This window comes from Stomoxys calcitrans, chromosome 2, assembly GCF_963082655.1.
Source record: "Stomoxys calcitrans chromosome 2, idStoCalc2.1, whole genome shotgun sequence".
Classification (NCBI taxonomy): domain Eukaryota; kingdom Metazoa; phylum Arthropoda; class Insecta; order Diptera; family Muscidae; genus Stomoxys; species Stomoxys calcitrans.
The window spans coordinates 166,410,048-166,431,486 of record NC_081553.1 but is presented as its reverse complement, the minus strand read 5'-3'; the positions used below and the strand labels follow the sequence as shown (position 1 = coordinate 166,431,486).

At 39.8% G+C, this 21,439-nt stretch overlaps 1 protein-coding gene across 3 annotated transcripts in view; it reads right to left on the bottom strand.

Annotated features, from left to right (window-relative positions):
- The window catches only part of LOC106081263 (putative cysteine proteinase CG12163), a 124,244-nt gene that overhangs the window by 36,191 nt on the left and 66,614 nt on the right, over nt 1-21,439 (bottom strand). The window contains exons 2-3 of one of the 3 annotated variants that reach the window (XM_013243119.2): nt 3,280-3,686; nt 2,748-3,144 (exon numbers count right to left, since the gene is read on the bottom strand). The exons of 1 other annotated variant lie outside the window; for it this stretch is intronic. In XM_013243119.2, the coding sequence (XP_013098573.1) occupies nt 2,748-3,144; nt 3,280-3,686 (804 nt within the window). Of the gene's footprint in view, nt 1-2,747; nt 3,687-21,439 lie in introns of all 3 variants that reach the window. One more of the 3 variants, XM_013243109.2, reaches the window with a different exon arrangement.

The following is a 21,439-nucleotide window of genomic DNA, read 5'->3' as shown; positions in this document are numbered from 1 at the left end:
GTTCTTGGCCTTGGGTTCGAGGACGGTGAGGTCGAGGTGTATATTGGATTGTTTGAAGTGCCTGGATAAGCTGCGAGTCCACCATGTGACGCTGACATGGTTTCCTGGAGGGGTTCATCTGCGCCGGGTGAACCAATGGGACGCGGCATATAGCCGGACCGCTAGAGCGCTCAGACCTCTGAAGGACCGGAATACCGCACAATGACTTCTGCAAGGAGGAGGAAACAATCGAGCATTTGCTCTGCTCATGTCCGGGTCTGCTGGGACGCAGGCTCTCATTTACGGGTAGGCGGTTCTTCTCCGTTCTGGGTGATCTTGCGAACGTACCCTAGGGAGATCTCCTGAGATTTGTGGACGGGACGGGATAGTTCCGTCAGAGGCACCTACGTGCTTGCGAGAGGAATGGGCGTTTCACACCCCCGCTCTGGTTCTATATTCCTTCATAGGAATATAGAAACCTATATTCATTTAGTCATGCAACACATCGAAATATCCATTTCCGACACTACAAAGTATGTGTCCATCTGTATGTCCGAGTGTCCGTCAGTTGTAATGAGTTGAAATTTTGCACAGACTCGTATTTCTTTTATACACAGGTTATGTTCTTGAATGGGCCAAATCGGACTATTATTAGATATAGCTGCTATATAGGCCGATCTGACGATTTAGGGTCTTAAGCCCGAAAAAGCAGAAATTTTTGCCCAATTTTGTTGAATTTTGAAACAAGAAGTTGTACTAGGGGCCCCTATATTCAAACAGAATATCGGACCCTATTTACATATAGCTGCCATAAAGACGGATATGCCGCTTTCGATAAAATTAAAAACAAGCTTTTTAAGCCTCCGACATCCGATTCAAATATGGTACAGATCGGACCATATTCAGATATAGCTGCCATATAGAATGATCTGCCGATTTAGGGTCTTAAGCCCATAAAAGCTGCGATTATTATCCGATTTCGCTGAAATTTTAAATAGTGAGTTGATAAAAGCCTTCCGACATCCGACTCAAATATAGTTCAGATCCTACTATATTTAGATATAGCTGACATATAGACCGATCTGTCGATTTAGGGCCTTAAGCCCATAAACGCCGCAATTATTACCCGATTTCGCTGAAATTTGAAATAGTGATTTGATAAAAGCCTCCCAATATCCGACTCGATATCATACCACGCCACTAAGTTAGTTCATGTCTGATATTGTGTCCCCACCTAAGTGCCGGTGTCTGTTAGCCGCGAAAGCCGGGCAATGACATAGGAAATGCTCCAACATCTCTTCATCTTCCCCACATGCTCTACACATGCTATCACTTCTTCACATTAATCTTCCAGAAATTGTCATTCCCCTTCAACTTTGGCCAAAAATTATCATTTCTTCGTATGAATCAAATGAATGGTAATTTTGCTACGTATTGGCTAATCATAAAACAAATCTGTAAAATTGCAAATTTTGCCCATGAACATTCTCACATATCAATGAGTGCAGTCCGATTCAAGTTTAATCTCAATGTGCGACACCTCTTTGGAGAGAAGTTTTACATGGCATAGTACCTCACAAATGTTGCCAGCATTAGGAGGGGGAAAACCACCGCTTAAAATTTTTTCTGATAGTCTCCCTAGGATTCGAACCCAGGCATAGGCGGACATGCTAACCTCTGCGCTACGGTGGCCTCAAATCTGTTTCCCATGAACATTTTGGTAAAAAAGTATATCTTTCTTTGTGTTGGGCGAACAATCCTACATTTTTTAAGTAAAATTTAGACCTACCTAAATGTTCAACCAAAATGTATGCACTATACAGGTCTTTGTTCTACATTACGTTGACCACGTCTGTCTTTCGAAGAAAAGTTACAATTTACTCAAATTAGCTAATCCTTAGGACTAACATAAAATTAATAATAATAAAATTTTTAATTACGAAAAATGTTCATGACAAAATCCATAGAACCATTCACATAGCATTAATGGACAAAGTAGCAGATGTCACTAGTAGTCATAGTCCCACCTCGGACGTTTACTTCAATGAGTGACAGCAAATAAATACCGAGGATAACTTTAATACGACAATTTCTGCAATAACATTTCCTGTGCAAATAATGGCGAGCGCCATCACAAGCGCGAACTCGAGCTGGAGGCAGAGGCAGAGTGGCAATTAGTTTAAACATTGTTGGGGGAATAGAAAATATGGCCAAAATATTTAAGTTTACATCTTGGTGCGCACTCAAATGCGCGTTGTGTGATATCCCTTCGTCAGACTCGGAAAATTTCAAACAAAAAACAAGGACGACTAAATAATTTCCTAATTAAAACTGTTTTGTTTGTAGTAGGAGTTGTACGCACGTTGGGCGCCACATCTGGCCATGTATTCAGCCAACCCCACCCCTTCGTTCTTAGCTCGGACAAAACTTTGTGGAGATTCGAAAGGATTTCGGAGGTTTTATTTTCGCCTATACCCACAACCCATGATGTCGAGATGACAGCACGCTACTATTTATCTACAAATCCGTAAAGTTGTACTGCTGCTGTTTTTGCTGTTGCTACTGCTGGTAGGAAGTTCATTATGAATACAAATAATGGCCAACACGGGAGTACTTGGATGAAATTCACTTCATTCGAATAAATATGCAACAATTCCAAGTGGCGTTTTATGACCAACACCAATATTCATGAGACAAACAACAACAACAACCGGAGTGGGAATGACTACATAGAGGATGATAATGTGTGTACGAGAGAATATGTTTACCTGCTTCTGTTGCCCATCATCGGCAACAACATCAGCGCCAGCATCAACTTTGCGCCGGGCATTTAAAGAGTTTTCAAAGTTAAAGGCACCAATGGAGAAGATGTCATCCAACCACTTTTTGTCATCTTCACTTAGTTCGGGCACACTTGCCTCACTATCGTCCGAGGTGGCGGTGCTCTCAGTGCTAGTGGCAATGTTAGTGGAGGTTATTTCGGCTTCATCCACAACCGTCTCGGCTGTAGTTTGCTCTTCAGCCTCATTCTTCGCCGCATCCTCCCCTTCGTTGGCTGTTGTAACCTCCTCCTGATTTTCGCTTGCGGTAGTGGTGGATGTTGTTTCTTCCGTAGATTTATCACCATCACTGGGATTTTCCATAGGTTTTTCGTTCTGGTGGATTCTAAGGTTATTGGATGAGGAGGATGTACGTTTAGAACTTATAGCTGAGGGAAATATTTGATCTTCAAGACGTTTCATTTCTTCATTGGTGAGTTCATTGCGTGAACCCCCATTGAATACCGTACTCTTAACATACTTATCGTTTATGTCATTGGCCCGCAGTCCCGATTGACCGGGTACGTCCCCATCGTCTGCGGCATTGCTGCTGCAGTTGGAATGTTGCAATTCGCGCACTTTGTCACCCCATTCGGTGCGCAACCAAGGCTTCTCCAATATCACCAGATGGCAAACAATTTCGGCATCTTGATCCTTTGTGTCAATGGCATTGACCATTATGTCATATCTGACGCCATTGACAATCTCCCGAAAAGCATCAACGATATTGATGAAATTTATGGACAGAGGCAAAAATGTCATGGCAATATTCTGCACTCCAATTAAATTTGGAGAAAGATATTCACGTTCGCCCGGATTCAAAACATGTACAAATTTTATGGGCTCCTCCGATACGGGCTGCATCTCTGACTCCGATTCTGTTTCATTCTATTTTGTGGTGTTGTAGATGCACATTCATGTAACGTTTTGCAAGGGATGAGGGGAAATTGATGTTTGACCACAATGAAATAGAACAAAGGATATTCGATTTTAAGACAAGGACACACAAATAAAACAACATACAGTTCGTTGTTACTTTGGATTAGTAAACAAAAAAGCATCAGAAGCATTGGTGGATAAGGGCAACAAGCAGCTGTGTGTGCATGGGCATGAATACATAGCAATTATGAGTAAATAATTGGTAAGTCATAAATGCAGTGTGTAAGCCGTAGTTAATTTTAATTACATAAATACTCAATAAAAATAAATGAAGTTGAGGTAAGGTATTAACATAAAGTAAAGCATATATTGTCCGATGTCCGTCCGTCTGCCTGTTTGTCTTTTGAAATTATGATACAGTTATCATGACACACTCCCATATAGAATCATGTACGATTTCTGGTCTAAGTTTGATAACATTATAAAATAGCTCTAATATAGATAAATGGTCGCGATTTGACTATTGAGTTCGGAAAAGACTAATTTCTCAGCAAATTTGAAATGAGTGAATGATATGTGTTCTTCAGCTTATTCATCTTCGATTCTTATTCTCGTCTAAAATTGATAACATTATAAAATAGCTCTCATATCGACTATTGGTCGCGATTTGATTCTAAAGTTCGTAAAAGACTCATTTCCCAACAGATTTCGAGTCAGTAATATTAGTTCTTCAACTTTTTTTATACCCACCACCATAGGATGGGGATATACTAATCTAGTCATTCCGTTTGTAACACCTCGAACTATTCGTCTAAGACCCCATAAAGTATATATATTCTTGATCCTCTTGACGCTCTGAGTCGATCTAGCCATGTCCGTCTGTCGAAATCACGATAGCGGTCAAACGCGTAAAGGTAGCTGCTTGAAATTTTTATACTTAATATTGATGTAGGTCGTTGGGGATTGCAAATGGGCCATATCGGTTCAGATTTAGATATAGCTCCCATATAAACCGATCTCCCGATTTGACTTCTTGAGCCCCTGGAAGCCGCAATTTTTCGCTGTAGTGTTCTGTTATGATTTTCAACAACTGTGTCAAGTACGGTCCAAATCGGTACATAACCTGATATAGCTTCCACATGAATCGATCTCCCGATTTGAGTTCTTGAGATCTTCCAAGCGGCAATTTGTGTCGAATTTGGCTGAAATTTGGCATTTAGTGTTCTGTTATGATTTCCAATAACTGTGCCAAGTACGGTCCAACTTGATATAGCTCCCATATAAACCAATCTCCCGATTTGATTTCTTGAGCCCTTACAAGCCGCAATTTTTGTCCAAATTAAATTATGCCTTTCAACTAAATTTATTTTGTATACATTTTAAGAAGAATCTATAGTGATGTGTTCCCTAGATTCGGCCCGGCTGAACTTAAAACGCTTTTACTTGTTTAATCTAATGTGCTCATATATTTAAAATTTTTTATTGGAATCGTTAAATTGATTTATGCCATTTACTTTTTACAAATAGCTTCCCGTTAATGCTACCCGTAAATCCGGTTCAAATGGCCTATTAGTAAGCTCCATTCCACGTGGTTGAATAACACCGGTCCAATACTTGATAACGGATGAGCTGAGGTTAGAGGTTAGATTAATTTTTAAGTGGCAGTCTGCCATCAGACTCACTTAGACGGCTTTCGGTCATTGTAATACCACAGAACCAGGCATTTAGTTTCTACCGTTGAACCATCCAGATCGCTTTAAAAAGCCTAACAACTTGCGAATGTTCACATCTGCTAATTCAGACAACTTATCATAGAAATGGGAACCTAAAGGACTCTTTCTGACTGCCAAGGAGGGATATACAAACAGCAGATGTTGTATAGTTTCTCATTCCTCGACGTCCCCACAGTTTCTGCGAAAGTCGTTGATTGCAACTTTCAATCTTTCAGCATGATATCCGAAAATACAGTGATCTTTCATGTCGGACTCAACGACAGCAAAGCGGTAGACTTCTTCATGTCTATCTTAAGCCACTTAATTTTTGAAGTGTTTTCAACACGCACTTTGGGACCATCGTTATTCGATGCCATTCGGGCCTGATCCTGAAGACTTTGCTTACATGTCTCTAGAGGCATACCCACAGATTCCAATTCGCCCGGAACGTCTAAAGTAGTTCCTAGTCTCGCAAGCTTGTCTGCTCTATCATTCCCTGGGACATCTCTGTGGCCCGGCACCCAGAGCAGATGAATTTTGAACTGTTCAGCCATCTCGTTGAGAGATCTGCGACACTCGGGGGCGGTTTTTGTGTTCAGGAATATGTTCTTCATGGATTTAATGGCTGTCTGAGAAGATATTTATGCCAGTCGTCGTTATGACACTATGTCTTAGCCATACCACCTCTTGTGGTCGGGTAACTTTCATGATATGACCAGCCCTAATTCGTCAGACCCCAAAGCCCATCTGTTCGTCTAGTTTGGAACCATCCATAAAAAAGTCTATATAACTTATATTACCGGGGATATCATAGTTTCAATCGATTCTGTGAGGAATAGTGGTACTGGACTTTTGATCAAAAAGCGGCTCAATGCGTAATTCACACTCCCTGGAATGTCGACCATTGTATCAAGGTAGCACTGTGTCCGTAGCCGCCGCATGACCAAAGAGAAAGCTCCCCTACCTTTACAGCAGTAGTCGCAACAATTTGTCTAGCCACAATGGCATTACGTGCAACACAGGCATTACGTGCAACATTAAATTCAGTGCATCAGATGGTTTCGTCCTCAGTGCTGTTGTGTTCTACAAACAAGCCATCCTTTGGATCCGGTTGTGTATTGAACAGTAGGTGGAATTTTGAGGTCTGACAACTGCAGTATACACCCAGTGCATGACACACGGTTTAAAGCCTCAACTTGTGCCAATGGCTCTCTTGCAGGTGTATAGGGCAAGAGTTTCCTTTCTTGTCCTTTCCAAAATGATGTGTTTGTAGTTCAATTTACTGTCCAGCAAAACACCCACTTATTTTGCGCTGTAAGCAAATAAAACATTTTCTGCTCCCAAGGAGATAGGTTGGCACCTTGGGTAACTTGTAGCCCTCTTTGCTGTTGTACGTAGAGCTAGCTGAAATATATCTCTGAGAATGCTGAGAAACTTTCCACAAACCGGAATAGCCTCGCCATCGGCACACCCCCTTCATGTACACCCTTTTCATCCAAAAGACAATAATATATTATTATAGTATAGAGGAGACAGATCTACCGATCCCAAGCCAGGCGTAATGCATCTTTTAGTAAGTTATTAATAAATTTTGTTACCACTGGGCACTACTGTTATTATATTCACTTCAGTATGCATTCTAGGAACACGAGACGGTGGTTTAATGTCAAACAAAGTAAATTTGGTGCGGATGAGAACAACACGAATTGTCGATTATGATAACCATAAAAAGGTCGCAATAGACATTTGTCAGAGAGCACAAATTTTGATAATTTATGTCAACAATTTGCAGTCGTTGCTCTTTAGTGAGTTCCTTTACGATGAAATGGCAGAGTATACCGAACACATTTCATTGTCACTGATGAGGTTTGAGCCAGAGATCTACAGTTATATACCGCAAAAATACTTGTCTTTGGGAAACAATGCAAATAACGCAACCATACAACTTCAACCAACGCAAATGCCTTGTACAAAAGCACAAATGATTTTGTGGTGGTGTTGTACCGCTTTGACTTAAACGAGTGTAGTCTGAGTTTAAACTACCACCGCAAATACTTATGCTCATGTGACTCTTGTATATTCTGTGGTATGATGGGTGTGTGCAAAAAAACGCAAACACCTCGATATTGTTTTATTATAGAAAAGTTTGAAAAGTATCCAAAAAATTATGAAAGTTAGTAATCAGGAAAGAAATTACATATTAAAAATATATTTTTGTTAAAATAAACGGGCTTCCTCATCGTTGCAAAAGCAACACCGCAATTATGATTCGAGTCAGTGTGTTGTGTTGATGCGGTATTTCCATTCTCGTCTTACATTCACGCATAACTCCGCCATGGGCAAAGACGATGATAAATGCGATGGCATGCGAAGTATGAAAATCAATATAGGAATATTAATACGATGGCCACTCATATGGCGATATAGATACACACAAAAAATAATTCAATGGCCATAAACGAAAAGGAACTTTTCGGCAACTACTTTTATGAAAAACGTTGGGACTTTGTTTACGATAAAAATCGGCTGAAATTTGGCATAATGACCTGCCACGATTTTCGAACCAAAAATGGTCAAGATCAGTACATATTTGGATATAGCTGCCTTATGGACTGATCTGCCGATTTTGGGTCTCAGGCCCTTTTATAACCAGTCTTTGCTAAATTTTGGAACTGTGAGTTGTATCGAGGCTCCCAACACTTGCCCCGAATTTGGTCCTGATGGGGCTATATTTATATAAATTTGCCACAGAGACCGTTTTTCATGCGCATTTATTACCCGATTTCGCTGAAATTCAGAACAGTGTGTTTTATTAGGACCGTCGATATCCAAACCAAAAATGGTCCAGATCGAACCTTATTTGAATATAGCTGCCATATAGACCGAGCGCCTAATTTGGATCTTAAGCTTATAACAGGCGCATTTATTACCCGACTTCGGTAAAATTCGAAACAGTGAGTTGTATTAAGACTCCCAATATGTCACGATAATGGTCCATATCGGACTATATTTAGATATAGCTGCCATAGAGACCAATATTTAGCTTTAGCTAAATACCAAAAAGGCGCATTTATTCTCCGATGTGGCTGAAATTTCAATCAGTGAGCTGCTTTTAGACTACCGACATCCAAGCCAAATATTGTCCAGATGGAACCATATTTAGATATAGTTGTCATATAGATCGATCATCCGAACAATCGCTAAACGGCGCATTTATTACCCGATCTCGCTGAAATTTTGAACTGTTACTTGTATAGAGCTTCTCGGCAACTGAACCTGAACCAAATATGGTAAAGATCGGCCTATATTTGGATATTAATATGAATATAGTAGTTTTGTAATAAATGTATCCATGGTGGTGGGTATCAAAAGTTCTGCATGGCCGAACTTAATGCGTTTTTACTTGTTTTCATTTAAAATAAAATTTTAAAAATTATCACTTTCGGAGTTCGCACAGGATTGCGAACCTCCCATCACTGACTTCTGGCAGACTGAGCTTAACCTCATGAAAAAATACCGGAAATTAGTGGTTCTAAGTGGTTCTCTGCCAAATGAAAGAAATACAAGATATAAATAAACCAAAAGAACCATCTTTTCACCAAACAAAATCATAATTTTCAATAAACAAAGCATTTTTGGCTTAAAAAATTTATGCATTTTTGCGTAAAAGAGCCATCCTTTTTCACAGACCAAGTTTATAAAAGTTGTGCCAAAACCTAAGGGGCTGTTACCCTAAAAATGTGGCAAATTCACGACTAACCTTCCACGGTGGTTCGAAATTTTGCTCAGTTACTTCAATAATAGTACTTCCGCAATAAAACAGATTTGTTTTCCCCAAAGATATTCTGAACGTTTATTTTTCTGCAAATACTCATACCCCATTTTTATGAGTATACCGCAAATCGGAAAAAACACCATCGCTTGTAGTTCTCTGGTTTGGATACAATTATAAATCAAGGTTGCCAACCCAAAGAATAACTTAACTCATACAAAAGTCACCTTTAATTTGCTTATTTCAATTTTTATAAATATTAATTGCAAATTTTTATTACTTTCTTTCAATAAAAATCTTTGATAATATTTATCTGTAACTGCCAGCTTATATTTTTATTCCCCAATGCTACCTTTACTCACCCATACATAGTAGATTTTCTTTGTTGTTTGGGTCTATCATTTGCAGAGGTTTGTTTATAGGATATGTTTGGATAAATCGAGACTACAATTTGCTTTTTAAATGGGATACCATTTAAAAAACGATAAAAAATAATGATCCAAATGTTGACTTTACGCAAGTCAATATCCTGCCCCATTTTATCCTGCGTAATTATTTCCTCTCCAATGAAGGAAGACTTTAGAAATCCAGGGATTTGAGGAAGAACATCAATGAGAAAATCGAGTAATTAGGTGCAGTTTAACGTATATGTATGTGCGATAGAAATTAATTAGTGAGCACAAAGGATAGCAGCTCCACAAAGTCAGTGGCGGGATACTAAGGCAAAGAAGTAAAACGGAATTGGAGCATGTCGGAGTTACAATGCCAATGCTGGTATAAACATTTGTTTTTATTTTAATAAATTGAATGAAAGCTTAATGGTTTCTATTTTGGGAAGAACTTTTTCGGAGGTAGAACTTTTAAAATTTTCCTTCGGGGAAGGAATCGCTCTACTTGTATGCTTTTCCTTTATACAACATTAAGCTGACACCATGATACTTTGCAACTAATAATAATAATGATTCTATTGATTGCATATTGCTTTCTCTTATTTCACCCCCCCAACTCATTTATTCAGTCTTACGCACTAATTGTTTGGCATAAATATCGCAGTAATTTAAAAATAATAAGGAGCTCAACAGTCGTCGAGTTGAATTCGAAAAAAAAAATCATAATTATAGCAATTGATTGCCATTTCCTGGAAGGAAATGAAAAGTTTTGAAATAATGGCAGAGTATTGAATTCAATTATAACAAACTAATTGTATAAATAAAGGGCTCAGAGAATGAACATGTAAAGAACAATTACATAAAGACAAGTATATAGGCATCAAGGGAGAATGTATAGAATTTTATATACTTTTATTTTTGTATATAGTAGCTGGCCCTGGGTTCTTCCTTACATCTAAAACCTTAAATTTTAATTTTATTTGGTTTCCAATTAAGAATGGCTGTTTTATTTAAATCCAATCCAGTGCAAGTCACGTTTTCTTAAAATTTCAGAACAAAGTTATACTGGATGGTTGTCAATATGCGATAACACATAACAATAATAAAGGGTGATTTTTTTGAGGTTAGGATTTTCATGCATTAGTATTTGACAGATCACGTGGGATTTCAGACATGGTGTCAAAGAGAAAGATGCTCAGTATGCTTTGACATTTCATCATGAATAGACTTACTAACGAGCAACGCTTGCAAATCATTGAATTTTATTACCAAAATCAGTGTTCGGTTCGAAATGTGTTCATTCACCGTAACGTTGCGTCCAACAGCATCTTTGAAAAAATACGGTCCAATGATTCCACCAGCGTACAAACCACACCAAATAGTGCATTTTTCGGGATGCATGGGCAGTTCTTGAACGGCTTCTGGTTGCTCTTCACTCCAAATGCGGCAATTTTGCTTATTTACGTAGCCATTCAACCAGAAATGAGCCTCATCGCTGAACAAAATTTGTCAAAATTTGAAAACATTTCGAACCGAACACTGATTTTGGTAATAAAATTCAATGATTTGCAAGCGTTGCTCGTTAGTAAGCCTATTCATGATGAAATGTCAAAGGATACTGAGCATCTTTCTCTTTGACACCATGTCTGAAATCCCACGTGATCTGTCAAATACTAATGCATGAAAATCCTAACCTCAAAAAAATCACCCTTTACATTAATCGTGACTTACTATTATGTACTAGTACTAAACTAAAACAGATCAAATGTCAATTAAAATAACATATCGTATAACTAAGAAAAAGAAAACGACTACAGAATGTTATCGATTGTTGGTAGAAGCTTCGTTCAACTACCAAATCTCAAAAAACTTGTGAATGATGATTTGAGCGTTTCTAAACTAATGCAAATTTTTCCCATTAACATTCCACTAAGGAACAGGGGCAAATTCCTCACATATCAATGAGTGCAGTCCTATTCAAGTTTAAGCTCAATGATAAGGGTCTCCTTTTTATAACCGAGTCCGAACGGCGTGCTGCAATGCGATACCTCTTTAGAGACGAGATATAACATGGCATAATTCCTCACAAATGTTGCCAGCATTAGGAGCGGAAAACCAAGGCTGAAAATTTTTTGATGGTCTCGCCAGGACTCGAATCCAGCCGTGCAGCGTCATAGGCGGAATATGCTAACCTCTGCGCTACGGTGGACTCCAAGCGTTTCTCAAGTGGTGATTTTAGTAAAGATGGCAAAAACGCTTTCAAGGCAATTTATCAAAGCGGATGTAGGGAGATGCACAAGAATTAGCTTAAGACGTACAATAAATCTACAGCTAAAGCAAAGAGGTAACCCAGTATTGAATGTTGTGGATCGCTAGATAAGGCGGCCAATGACATGGCAAGGCTGACTATAGTAATGGCAAAATATCACTCCAACCCCACCTACCATATAAAGATGGAAGACGGCATCGGGTCAAGTGACTGCGAAATCTTAAGACATCCTCCTTAAAACGCATTTTTCGGGTTGCACCGATGAGGCCTTTGAAGTGCAAACCACATCGGCTCGGGTTGAGCATATCATCAATATCGGCAAGATAATTAGCCCAGATAAAGTAAAGCCTGAGTTTGCTATCCCTGCAAAATTAATAAGACTCTGCAGGATGACACTTGCTGATACGCGTTCCTCAGTAAGAAAAGGAAAAATTTAATACCAAACGAGGTTTCAGACCAGGAGGCAGCCTATCGTGTGATCTCTTAAATATCCTGCTGGAGAAGATTATACGAGATGCATATGTGAATAAATATGGCACACTAATCACAAGAGAACACATGCTACTCACCTATGCCGACGACATCGACTGCCTTTTAAAGAATCGAAAGAGAGTCAGTGAAAATGGGTCTGGCAGTAAATGGAGATAAGACGAAATGGATGGTTTCAACTCCCAAAACGCCTTGTAAAACAACCGGTCACCGGAAGTAGTAACTGCTGCTGCCTTTGAAAGAATCGAAAGAGAGTCCGTGAAATTGGGTCTGGCAGTAAATGGAGATAAGACGAAAGGGATGGTTTCAACTCTCAAAACGCCTTGTACAACCGAAATGGAGAAAGTTGGGAACCACAACTTTGAGATAGTCAAAGTTGTGTACCTTGGCACTGCCGTAACCGAAAAGAAAGACACCAGTTTTGAGATAAATCGAAGAATAATATTGACAAACAGATACTACTTTGGACTTAGTAAGCAGTTTAGAAACAAGGCCACCTCTCTACAGACGAAGATTACACTATACAAGACACTGATGCTACCCGTGTTCTTATATGGTTCTGAGACATGGGTACTTGTGAAAGCAGATGAGGCAGTGCTTGGAGTATTTTAGAGTGATTCTTCGTAAAATATATGGACCAGTTTGCGTTAATGGAGAATATAGGCGACGATGAACCACGAGTTGTATGACGACGATAGCATAGTTACACATATCAAAATACAACGGCTGCGTTGGTTAGGTCATGTTGTTGTCTGTTATCGGCTTGGTTTGCGCTCTAAATACTAACAAGTAAAAGCGTGCAAAGTTCGGCCGGGCCGAATCTTATATACCCTCCACCATGGATCGCATTTGTCGAGTTCTTTTCCCGGCATCTCTTCTTAGGCAAAAAAGGATATAAGAAAAGATTTGCTCTGCTATTAGAGCGATATCTAGATATGGTCCGGCTTGGACCACAATTAAATTATATGTTGGAGACATGTGTAAAATGTAAGCTAATTCGAATAAGAATTGCGCCATTTGGAGGCTCAAGAAGTGAAATAGAGAGATCGATTCTTTGGGAGCTGTATCAGGCTATAGACCGATTCAGACCATAATAAACACGTATGTTGATGGTCATGGGAGGATCCGTCGTACAAAATTTCAGGCAAATCGGATAATAATTGCGACCTATAGAGGCTTAAGAAGTCAAGACCCAAGATCGGTTTATATGACAGCTATATCAGGTTATGGACCGATTTAAACCATACTTGGCACAGTTGTTGGATATCATAACAAAACACGTCGTGCAAAATTTCATTCCAATCGGATAAGAATTGCGCACTCTAGATGCTCAAGAAGTCAAGATCCAAGATCGGTTTATATGGCAGCTATATCAGGTTATGGACCGATTTGAACCATACTCGGCACAGTTGTTGAATGCTAGCTTTACTCCTTCGGAAGTTAGCGTGCTTTCGACAGACAGACGGACGGACGGACATGGCTAGATCGACATAAAATGTCACGACGATCAAGAATATATATACTTTATGAGGTCTCAGACGAATATTTCGAGTAGTTACAAACAGAATGACGAAATTAGTATACCCCCATCCTATGGTGGGGGGTATAAAAAGTAACCTCGAAAAAGAAAATCTCAGTTAGGAATTCCGTGCTACTTACAAAATACTTAATTGTTTTTCAATCCACGCTCCTAAGTTGGTTCATGTCTGGTATTGTGTCCCCAACTAAGTGCCGGTATCTGTAACACGCGTAAGCTGGGCAATGCCATAGGAAATACTCAAACGTCTTATCATCACCCCGCATGCCGTACACATGCTATCACTTGCCGCATCGATTTCGCATAAGTGAGCTCGTAGTCCTATGTGTCCCGTTATGATACCAAAAGTTATACTGATCTTCTGCTTACTTTCTTGCAGTAATAGTCTCGTCTTCTCACGATCTAGATCTCCCTCATAGGATTTTCGCCGGCCTAACGACCGTTTCGCTTATCCACAGAGTTGCATGCGCACTCGTCGCCCATGCCCTTAACACGGACTGCGTCGACCCGGCAGGCTTCGGATTAACCAAGTTTATTGACGGCAGTTCTCTCAATTCTCATTCCCAATTACTCCGCTATGGCGCGGCACCCAAACGATGCTCAGAGAAAGCATTCCAAGACTGTTCGTGATCTTACCGTCCTGGTTGTTATTTCCCTTAAGGCCATTTTACTGTCCATAAATATGTTCATATTCGACATCCTCGCATTAACATCACACAACTTCAAGCATTCAGTGATCGACCGGATCTCCGCCTGTACGACCGTACTATGGCGAGGCAGTCTAAAACAAATCTTAGTCCGTGGGTTCTCAATGTAGACCCCCAGGCCCACTCTGTCCTCTAGCATGGATCCATCCGTGTAACATGATCTTCCAGATGGCTATACCAGATTTCCGTCAATCCAAGACAGTGCTGCTGGCGGCAGTGCCTCGCGTTCGACCTCAAGTGTGGTCTCAGGTATTCGGTTGGAAACCTCTTCCATTCCGTCCAGGTTTTGCTATCGTCGCCTCGATTATACCGCGATGGTATGAGCTGCTCTTATCCTCAATCCAATCTCCCATCGCCTTAAGTCTCATAGCGCAGTGGCTGCCTCGCACTTAATCTGTATGTCTATGGGTCCGATAAATTACCATGGCTATAAATAGCATTAAACCTTACAAATTTCTAGGGCCAGATGGCAATTTATAAAATGTGCCTATCCCTCAACTAGATAGCTTTGAGCTGTACACAAGTAAATGTGGTGTTACATACCATGCGCTAAAACGCCGCCGTATGCGTTCTTTGGGTTGAACTATATTAAATTAGCCTTTTCTAAATGAGAATTGTCAATAATGAGTTTAATAAGAGATTTTATAGACAAACATGGTGTACAGAAACAATTTTCAAACAGTAAAAGAACCAAATTAAAGGTAGAACGGCGTAAACGCATTTAAAATTAAAAATTGATTATATTGTCCGTCAGACGCTTGTGTGCCTTTGTTGTGTTGCTCACACGATACAAACATACTTAATTTTACTCTTATATTTTATAAGTCCATTCGGATAAGAATTGCGCTTGTAGGCGCTCAAGAAGGAAAATCGGGAGATCGGTTTATATGGGAGCTGTATCAAGCTATATATCGATTCAGACCATAGTGGGCACGTACGTTGAAGGTCATGGAAAAGCCGTGGTACAAAATTACAGCCAAATCGGATGAGAATTGAGCCCTCTAGAGGCTCAATAAATCAAGATCCAAGAACGGTTTATATGGCAGCTATACCAGGTTATGAACCGATTTGACACATACTTAGCACAGTTGTTGGAAGTGATACCAAAACACCACGTGCAAAATTACAGTGAAATCGAATAAGAATTGCGCCCTCTAAAATCTGAAGAAGTCAATACCCTAGATCGGCAAGATCTAGCGGCTCAATAAATCCAGATCCAAGAACGGTTTATATGGCAGATACATATATTGCCATATAAACCGTTAAATATATTGCCTATTTTCAGTTGTTTGGAAATATAAAGTTCCAAAACTATAAACAAAATTCAATATCCGCGATAATTAATTCTTAGGGTAAGGTGATGTAGGAGTATTTCTCAAGAACTCGATTACCCTAGCCAGCATGTTCCCATGCTGTTGGGTTGCTCACCTGTGTGAATATGCAACGTATGTATATTCACAGGGCAACGCGGATGGGTGTCCATATGCGCGAATCAGATTACCTAAGCCAGACAATGGTCATGACCAAGGCCAGGCAATTGTCTCACACATATACACACTACACCATGCTACAAAACAGACTTATAAACGCTACAATGGATAACAACATGTTGTCAAAGCACGTTAATCGTGGAACCTCTAGAGGTAATCTCACCTTTGCTATGGCTACTTATTATCAACGACAAACTTGTCAGCTTAAACGCATGAGAATAAAAGTTGTTAAATATGCTGTCTTATAAGATCACTCCAAGTATCCTGGGTTCTAGACTGTAATGGAGACGAAACATGGAAAATCGCGCTGATGAGGCAACCTAAGCAACGGTTGCCAGATTTAGTTCAAAGATTCATGGCCCCAGATTACCAAATGGGAATCCATTGATGGGCCTATAAAGTTGGTCACCTAGTTCCTTGAAAATTTTGTGCGGGCTATGAAAGTGGCATTTATGGTCCGATTATCAAAATTTTCTTGAAAGTGCTTGACAAGTCCTACAAAAAAACATGCTTTCATTTGTCTTTTATCTCTTAAAAAGTACAATATACTAAACATAAAATTTTTGTTTTTTTAACTTTTCTCTGATTTTTGAACTTAACACTAAAATTTCAAGTATATCTTGATATCGTGAATTGTATTTATCAGAAAGCTACTAAGAAAACTACTTTTGCACATGCTTACGATATTATTTTGTAAAATTAACCATTATGTTGTAAGATTATGCAACTTTCATTGATGTATTAAAAGACCAGGCCAACAACTCTTAAAAACGCCTCAAAACACCAATGATTCACGACAAAACAAAATGTATAAGCAAGTCAATAAAAACAATGGATGAAAAAAAAATTTGGTTGATTTATGCCACATATAGGCCAGGCAGAACTGAACGAACCTAACCAAGATACACAACATCAACTTTACACTTGTCTGTCTGGCGGCAGTCTCATCTTTCTTGTTGGCCAACAAAAGACAATGACGGCGACAACGTTTTTGGTGATGATGAAATGTGGTTTAATCAACTTTTGTTTAACACAGTAGTGGCTCGATGGTTCATCCGTTTGTTATTAAAATTTAATGAATACTACGCGCGCGATATTCGAAAAAGCGCGTCATTACATAGCCACACAACGAATACGGCTTTAAAGCCATTCACGTGTAAAAATGTTGATGAGTTGTTGGCGAATTAATAAAGAATGAGATTTAAAAGGAGATTTAATAATATCAAGTAATAAAGCGATAAGTTCGGCAGCGTCGAATCTTGGAGAGCAATCATCATGGATTTTATAAAAGAAAAGAGATAAGCTTTGTTAGTAAAGGATTATTTTCCCGAGTTCTATATCTCTTTATGGTACAAAAAAACGTGGAAAATTTCCCACTAACATTAAAGAACAAAGTGCAAACTACTCACATATCAAGAGTGTTGCCCTATTTAAGTTTTAGGCTCAATGATGAGGGATCTCCTTTTTAAACCGCTTCCGAAGGACGTGCCGATATAAATCGAGCTAAGTTATTACCGACGCCAAAAGCGACAAGCTTTGAAAATAATGCACCGTGACAGACCGTATCAAATGCCTTGAAGATATGTAGAGCCACGAACTTTCTCTCACCGAGCTGGTGATTATAGCAACTCCAATGTTCCGACAGGTATGCCACCAGATCATTCGTATAGCGATTTCTGCGGAACCTATACTGTCGGTCGCTAGAATGACCATTGGACTCTTAGTATCTCAAATGATGGTGATTAACCATGCACTCCATTACCTTGGAAAACGCGGAACATACCGCTATTTATTGGACGGTAACTCGCAGAGGCCACCGTAGCGCAGAGCTTAGCATATCCGCCTATGACGTTGAAAGCCTGGGCTCGAATTCTGACGAGAATATCAGAAAAAATGTTCAGCGGTGTTTATCTCCACCTAGCGCTGGCGCAATTTGTGAGGTACTTTGCAATGTAAGAACTTCTACCCGAAATTTTGTCGCACTGCGGCACCGTTAGGTTAGGTTAGGTTGAAAAGAGGGTCTAGATTTAATCCGCCCCATGCCACTATGGACATACACCTAAGCCAGTAATCGGCTTGTTGTGAGCTCTAAGAGCTATAAAGTAACCTCTAAAAAGAAAATTTTAAGTTAGGGATTCCGTGCTACTTACAAAATCCTTAATTGTTTTCAATACCACTCCCCAAAGTTGGTTCATGTCTGATATTGTGTTTGCACCTTAGTGCTGGTATCTATTGGACACGAAAGCCGGGCAATGACAAAGGAAATGCTCCAACGTCTCATCATCTTGCCCGCATGCCCTACACATGCTATCACTTGCCGCACCGATTTTACATAAGTGAGTTCGTAGTCCTATGTGTCCCGTTATGATACTAATAGCTATACTGACCTCCTTCTTACTTCCTTTCCATAATAGCCTCGTCTTCTCACGATCTGGATCCCTTCATAGGATTTTTGCCGTCCTATCGACGTTTTCGCTGTTCCACAATGTTGCATGAGCATTTGTCGCCCACTCCCTTAACTCGGACTGCGTCGACCCGAAAGGCTTCGGGTTAACCAAGTTTATTGCCGACAGTCCTCTGGCCTTCGCCTCCAAATCGTCTGCCCTTTCATTTCCCCTTACTCCAGTATGGCCCGGAACCCAAACGATGCGGATTTTGCACCCTCAGAGAAGGCGTTAATCTCCTACTTATACTGCAGGACAGTTCGTGACCTTACCGTCCTGATTGTTATTGCCTTTAGTGCAATTTTACTGTCGTTAGCACCACACCACCTCACGCATTCCATGAACGCCCGGATCTCCGCCTAAAGGGCCGCATTAAGGTCAGGCAGTCTAAAACAGATCTCAGTCCCGGGGTTCTCAATGTAAAGCCCCAGGACCACTCTGTCCTCTAGCTTTGATCCATCCATGTAACATGATCTTCCAGATGACAATCCTAGGGTTCCGTCAATCCAAAACTGTGGCGATGGCAGCAGTGCCTCGCACACGACTTCAAGATCCATCTCAGGTATCCGGTCGGAAACCTCTTCCCTTCCTTCCAGATTTCCTACCGTCGCCTCGACTATACCGCGATAATATGAGCTGCTCCCATCCTTAATCCATTCTCCCATCGCCTTAGGTCTCATAGCCGCAGTGGCTGCCTCACACGTCACCGTTAGGACTCATCTATAAAAAGGAGGACCCTTATCATTGAATCGAATAGTACTCATTGAAAATGAACCCATGAACAGCGGCAAATTACTCACATAATTTGCCGCTGTTCATAGGCAAATTTGCGTTGGCAAATTGCAGCGTTGGTTGCGTCACCCTTTTAGGGGATAGGCTTCACGGTCGCAATCTTCCAACGCGCCGGGAAAACACTCGAACGGTAAGCAAGTTTGAAAAGATTGCCTAATGGGGGAGCGAGTGTCGAAGAATACTTGCATAGTGCAAATGAAGATTAGCCATACGTGCCCTTAATTTACGTCGATATCTCTACCCTTTTGGCTATACGTGTTCAAAAATATATATTAGATATGGAACTAGACACGTCTTCAATAATGGGAAGTGATGGATCGCTTTCCGTCGGGGAATAATTTCCCGCAGACATGTTAGCCTTGTCAAATGGGTCAGTGAATATCTAGTCATCTTTAATGAGAATCCAGATAGCCGATGAGTTGCCCTTTGCTCTTTTTAAAGAGTAAATCATCGGCGGTGCTCTTTTAGCGCTGAAAAATTTCTGATGTTCTTGTTCTATATTTTAACCGAAATCTTGCAAGGCAACTGCTCTACAACTTCTTGTAATATCTACGTAGCCTCATGTATATTACGTATTGCTCCACTAGTCGTTAAGTGCCCTGCAGCATATGAGAGGGTTCTTCAACTGAGAATTACATTGTCTAAGCATTTAAAGACGGCATTTCAAACTGACAACTAAGGTATTTTCTCTGCCAGTTATTTATATTATATCTCAAATCCTATAACGTCTTTTAGTTTAAAATCATCCGCATAGTAGTATAGTAGTATCACCCGTATCGATCTAGTAGTTCCAATCGAATATCTCAGGTATTTTGGTTACTTATTACTTATTAAAAAATGATGCAGAACTCATTGCAGATCTTATGCAATGACTAGCCAAACCTCACCTTGACTGGCTATTATACTATTTTTTGTTCTAGATCTGGATTTATTTGGATACTATAGCGTATATTGGGAGGCCACTGTAGCGTAACAATTTAAAGTGTCGTCCACGGGACCACTATGTCATACAACATTATTGCTCTGACAAATGCAGTTACAATCAAGGCATGATTCGAGGTTTTAACCCTAAAGTTAGTGGTACGTACCACCAGGGCGTTAAAGTAACGTTTATTGAATGCATCGTAATGAGCTACCCGTATCATCTTTCCTTAAGACCAACCTTCATCTGTTAAACTCCCCAACAACAATGTTAAGTGAGTGTTGTTAATGGTGTCGGATTGAGACCAATGCGAAATGATGCATCATAATGACCGGTTAAAAGTCTCGGCGAGAATAAGCGATAAACTGGTAATGAAACCAAATCCAGATTTATGTTGATCGCAGAACCCACCAAAAGGTAATTCCTCTGGTAATGGTAGCGGCAATCATTGGCGGCATTTTAAATTCAAAAAAAAAAAATGCCACTTGCATTGATGAGTTTTTGTGGTTATCATCATCATACTGTAGCACAACAATTCCAATGGCCACAAACGTGTTGAAGTTGTATTAAGTGTGATTTCCGCGGGTGCACAATGTTAATACATGACATGAATGCGTTTGTGTCGTGTCATTGGAATTTGGTGATTTTTTGCCATAAAAAAAAAAAAAATTAAATTAATTTCAAAGAGGAAAATTGGATTCGAACCACCAATGAACATTGAGTAAATACTTCAACTCGACAGCAACCATTTTATTGGGTTTTATATACGGTTTGGTTATTGGTTTTGCTATCGTTCTTTTTATCCTAGCAAAAGTATATTAAATGTCCTCCTACTCCCTTACACTCCCATCCACATGCAGCAGTGAGACACAAATCAATATCTCAGATTATCAATCGCATAGGATTCGCAACAAACGAAATTAAATTTATTAAAGCGCTTAAGCTCCTCAAAGGTAGAAGCAATGGGAAAATTATGCCAAAACAACAAAACATGCGAATTCAACAAAAATTTCAAAATCATGGCAAAACAAAATCAAATCAAGAAGACAGTGGATATCTTAGCAAAAAAAGTAGAACAAAGTATATGGGCAAACATATGTATTTTTTCAACTTCTGAAAGGCAGTGCATATAATTCCCCTAAAAAAAATAAATACATCATAAATAAACAATCCTACAGCGAGGATTAGCCAAAACAAATTGATTAAAAAAAATCGGTTGAGTCAGGCTGGGATATGAAC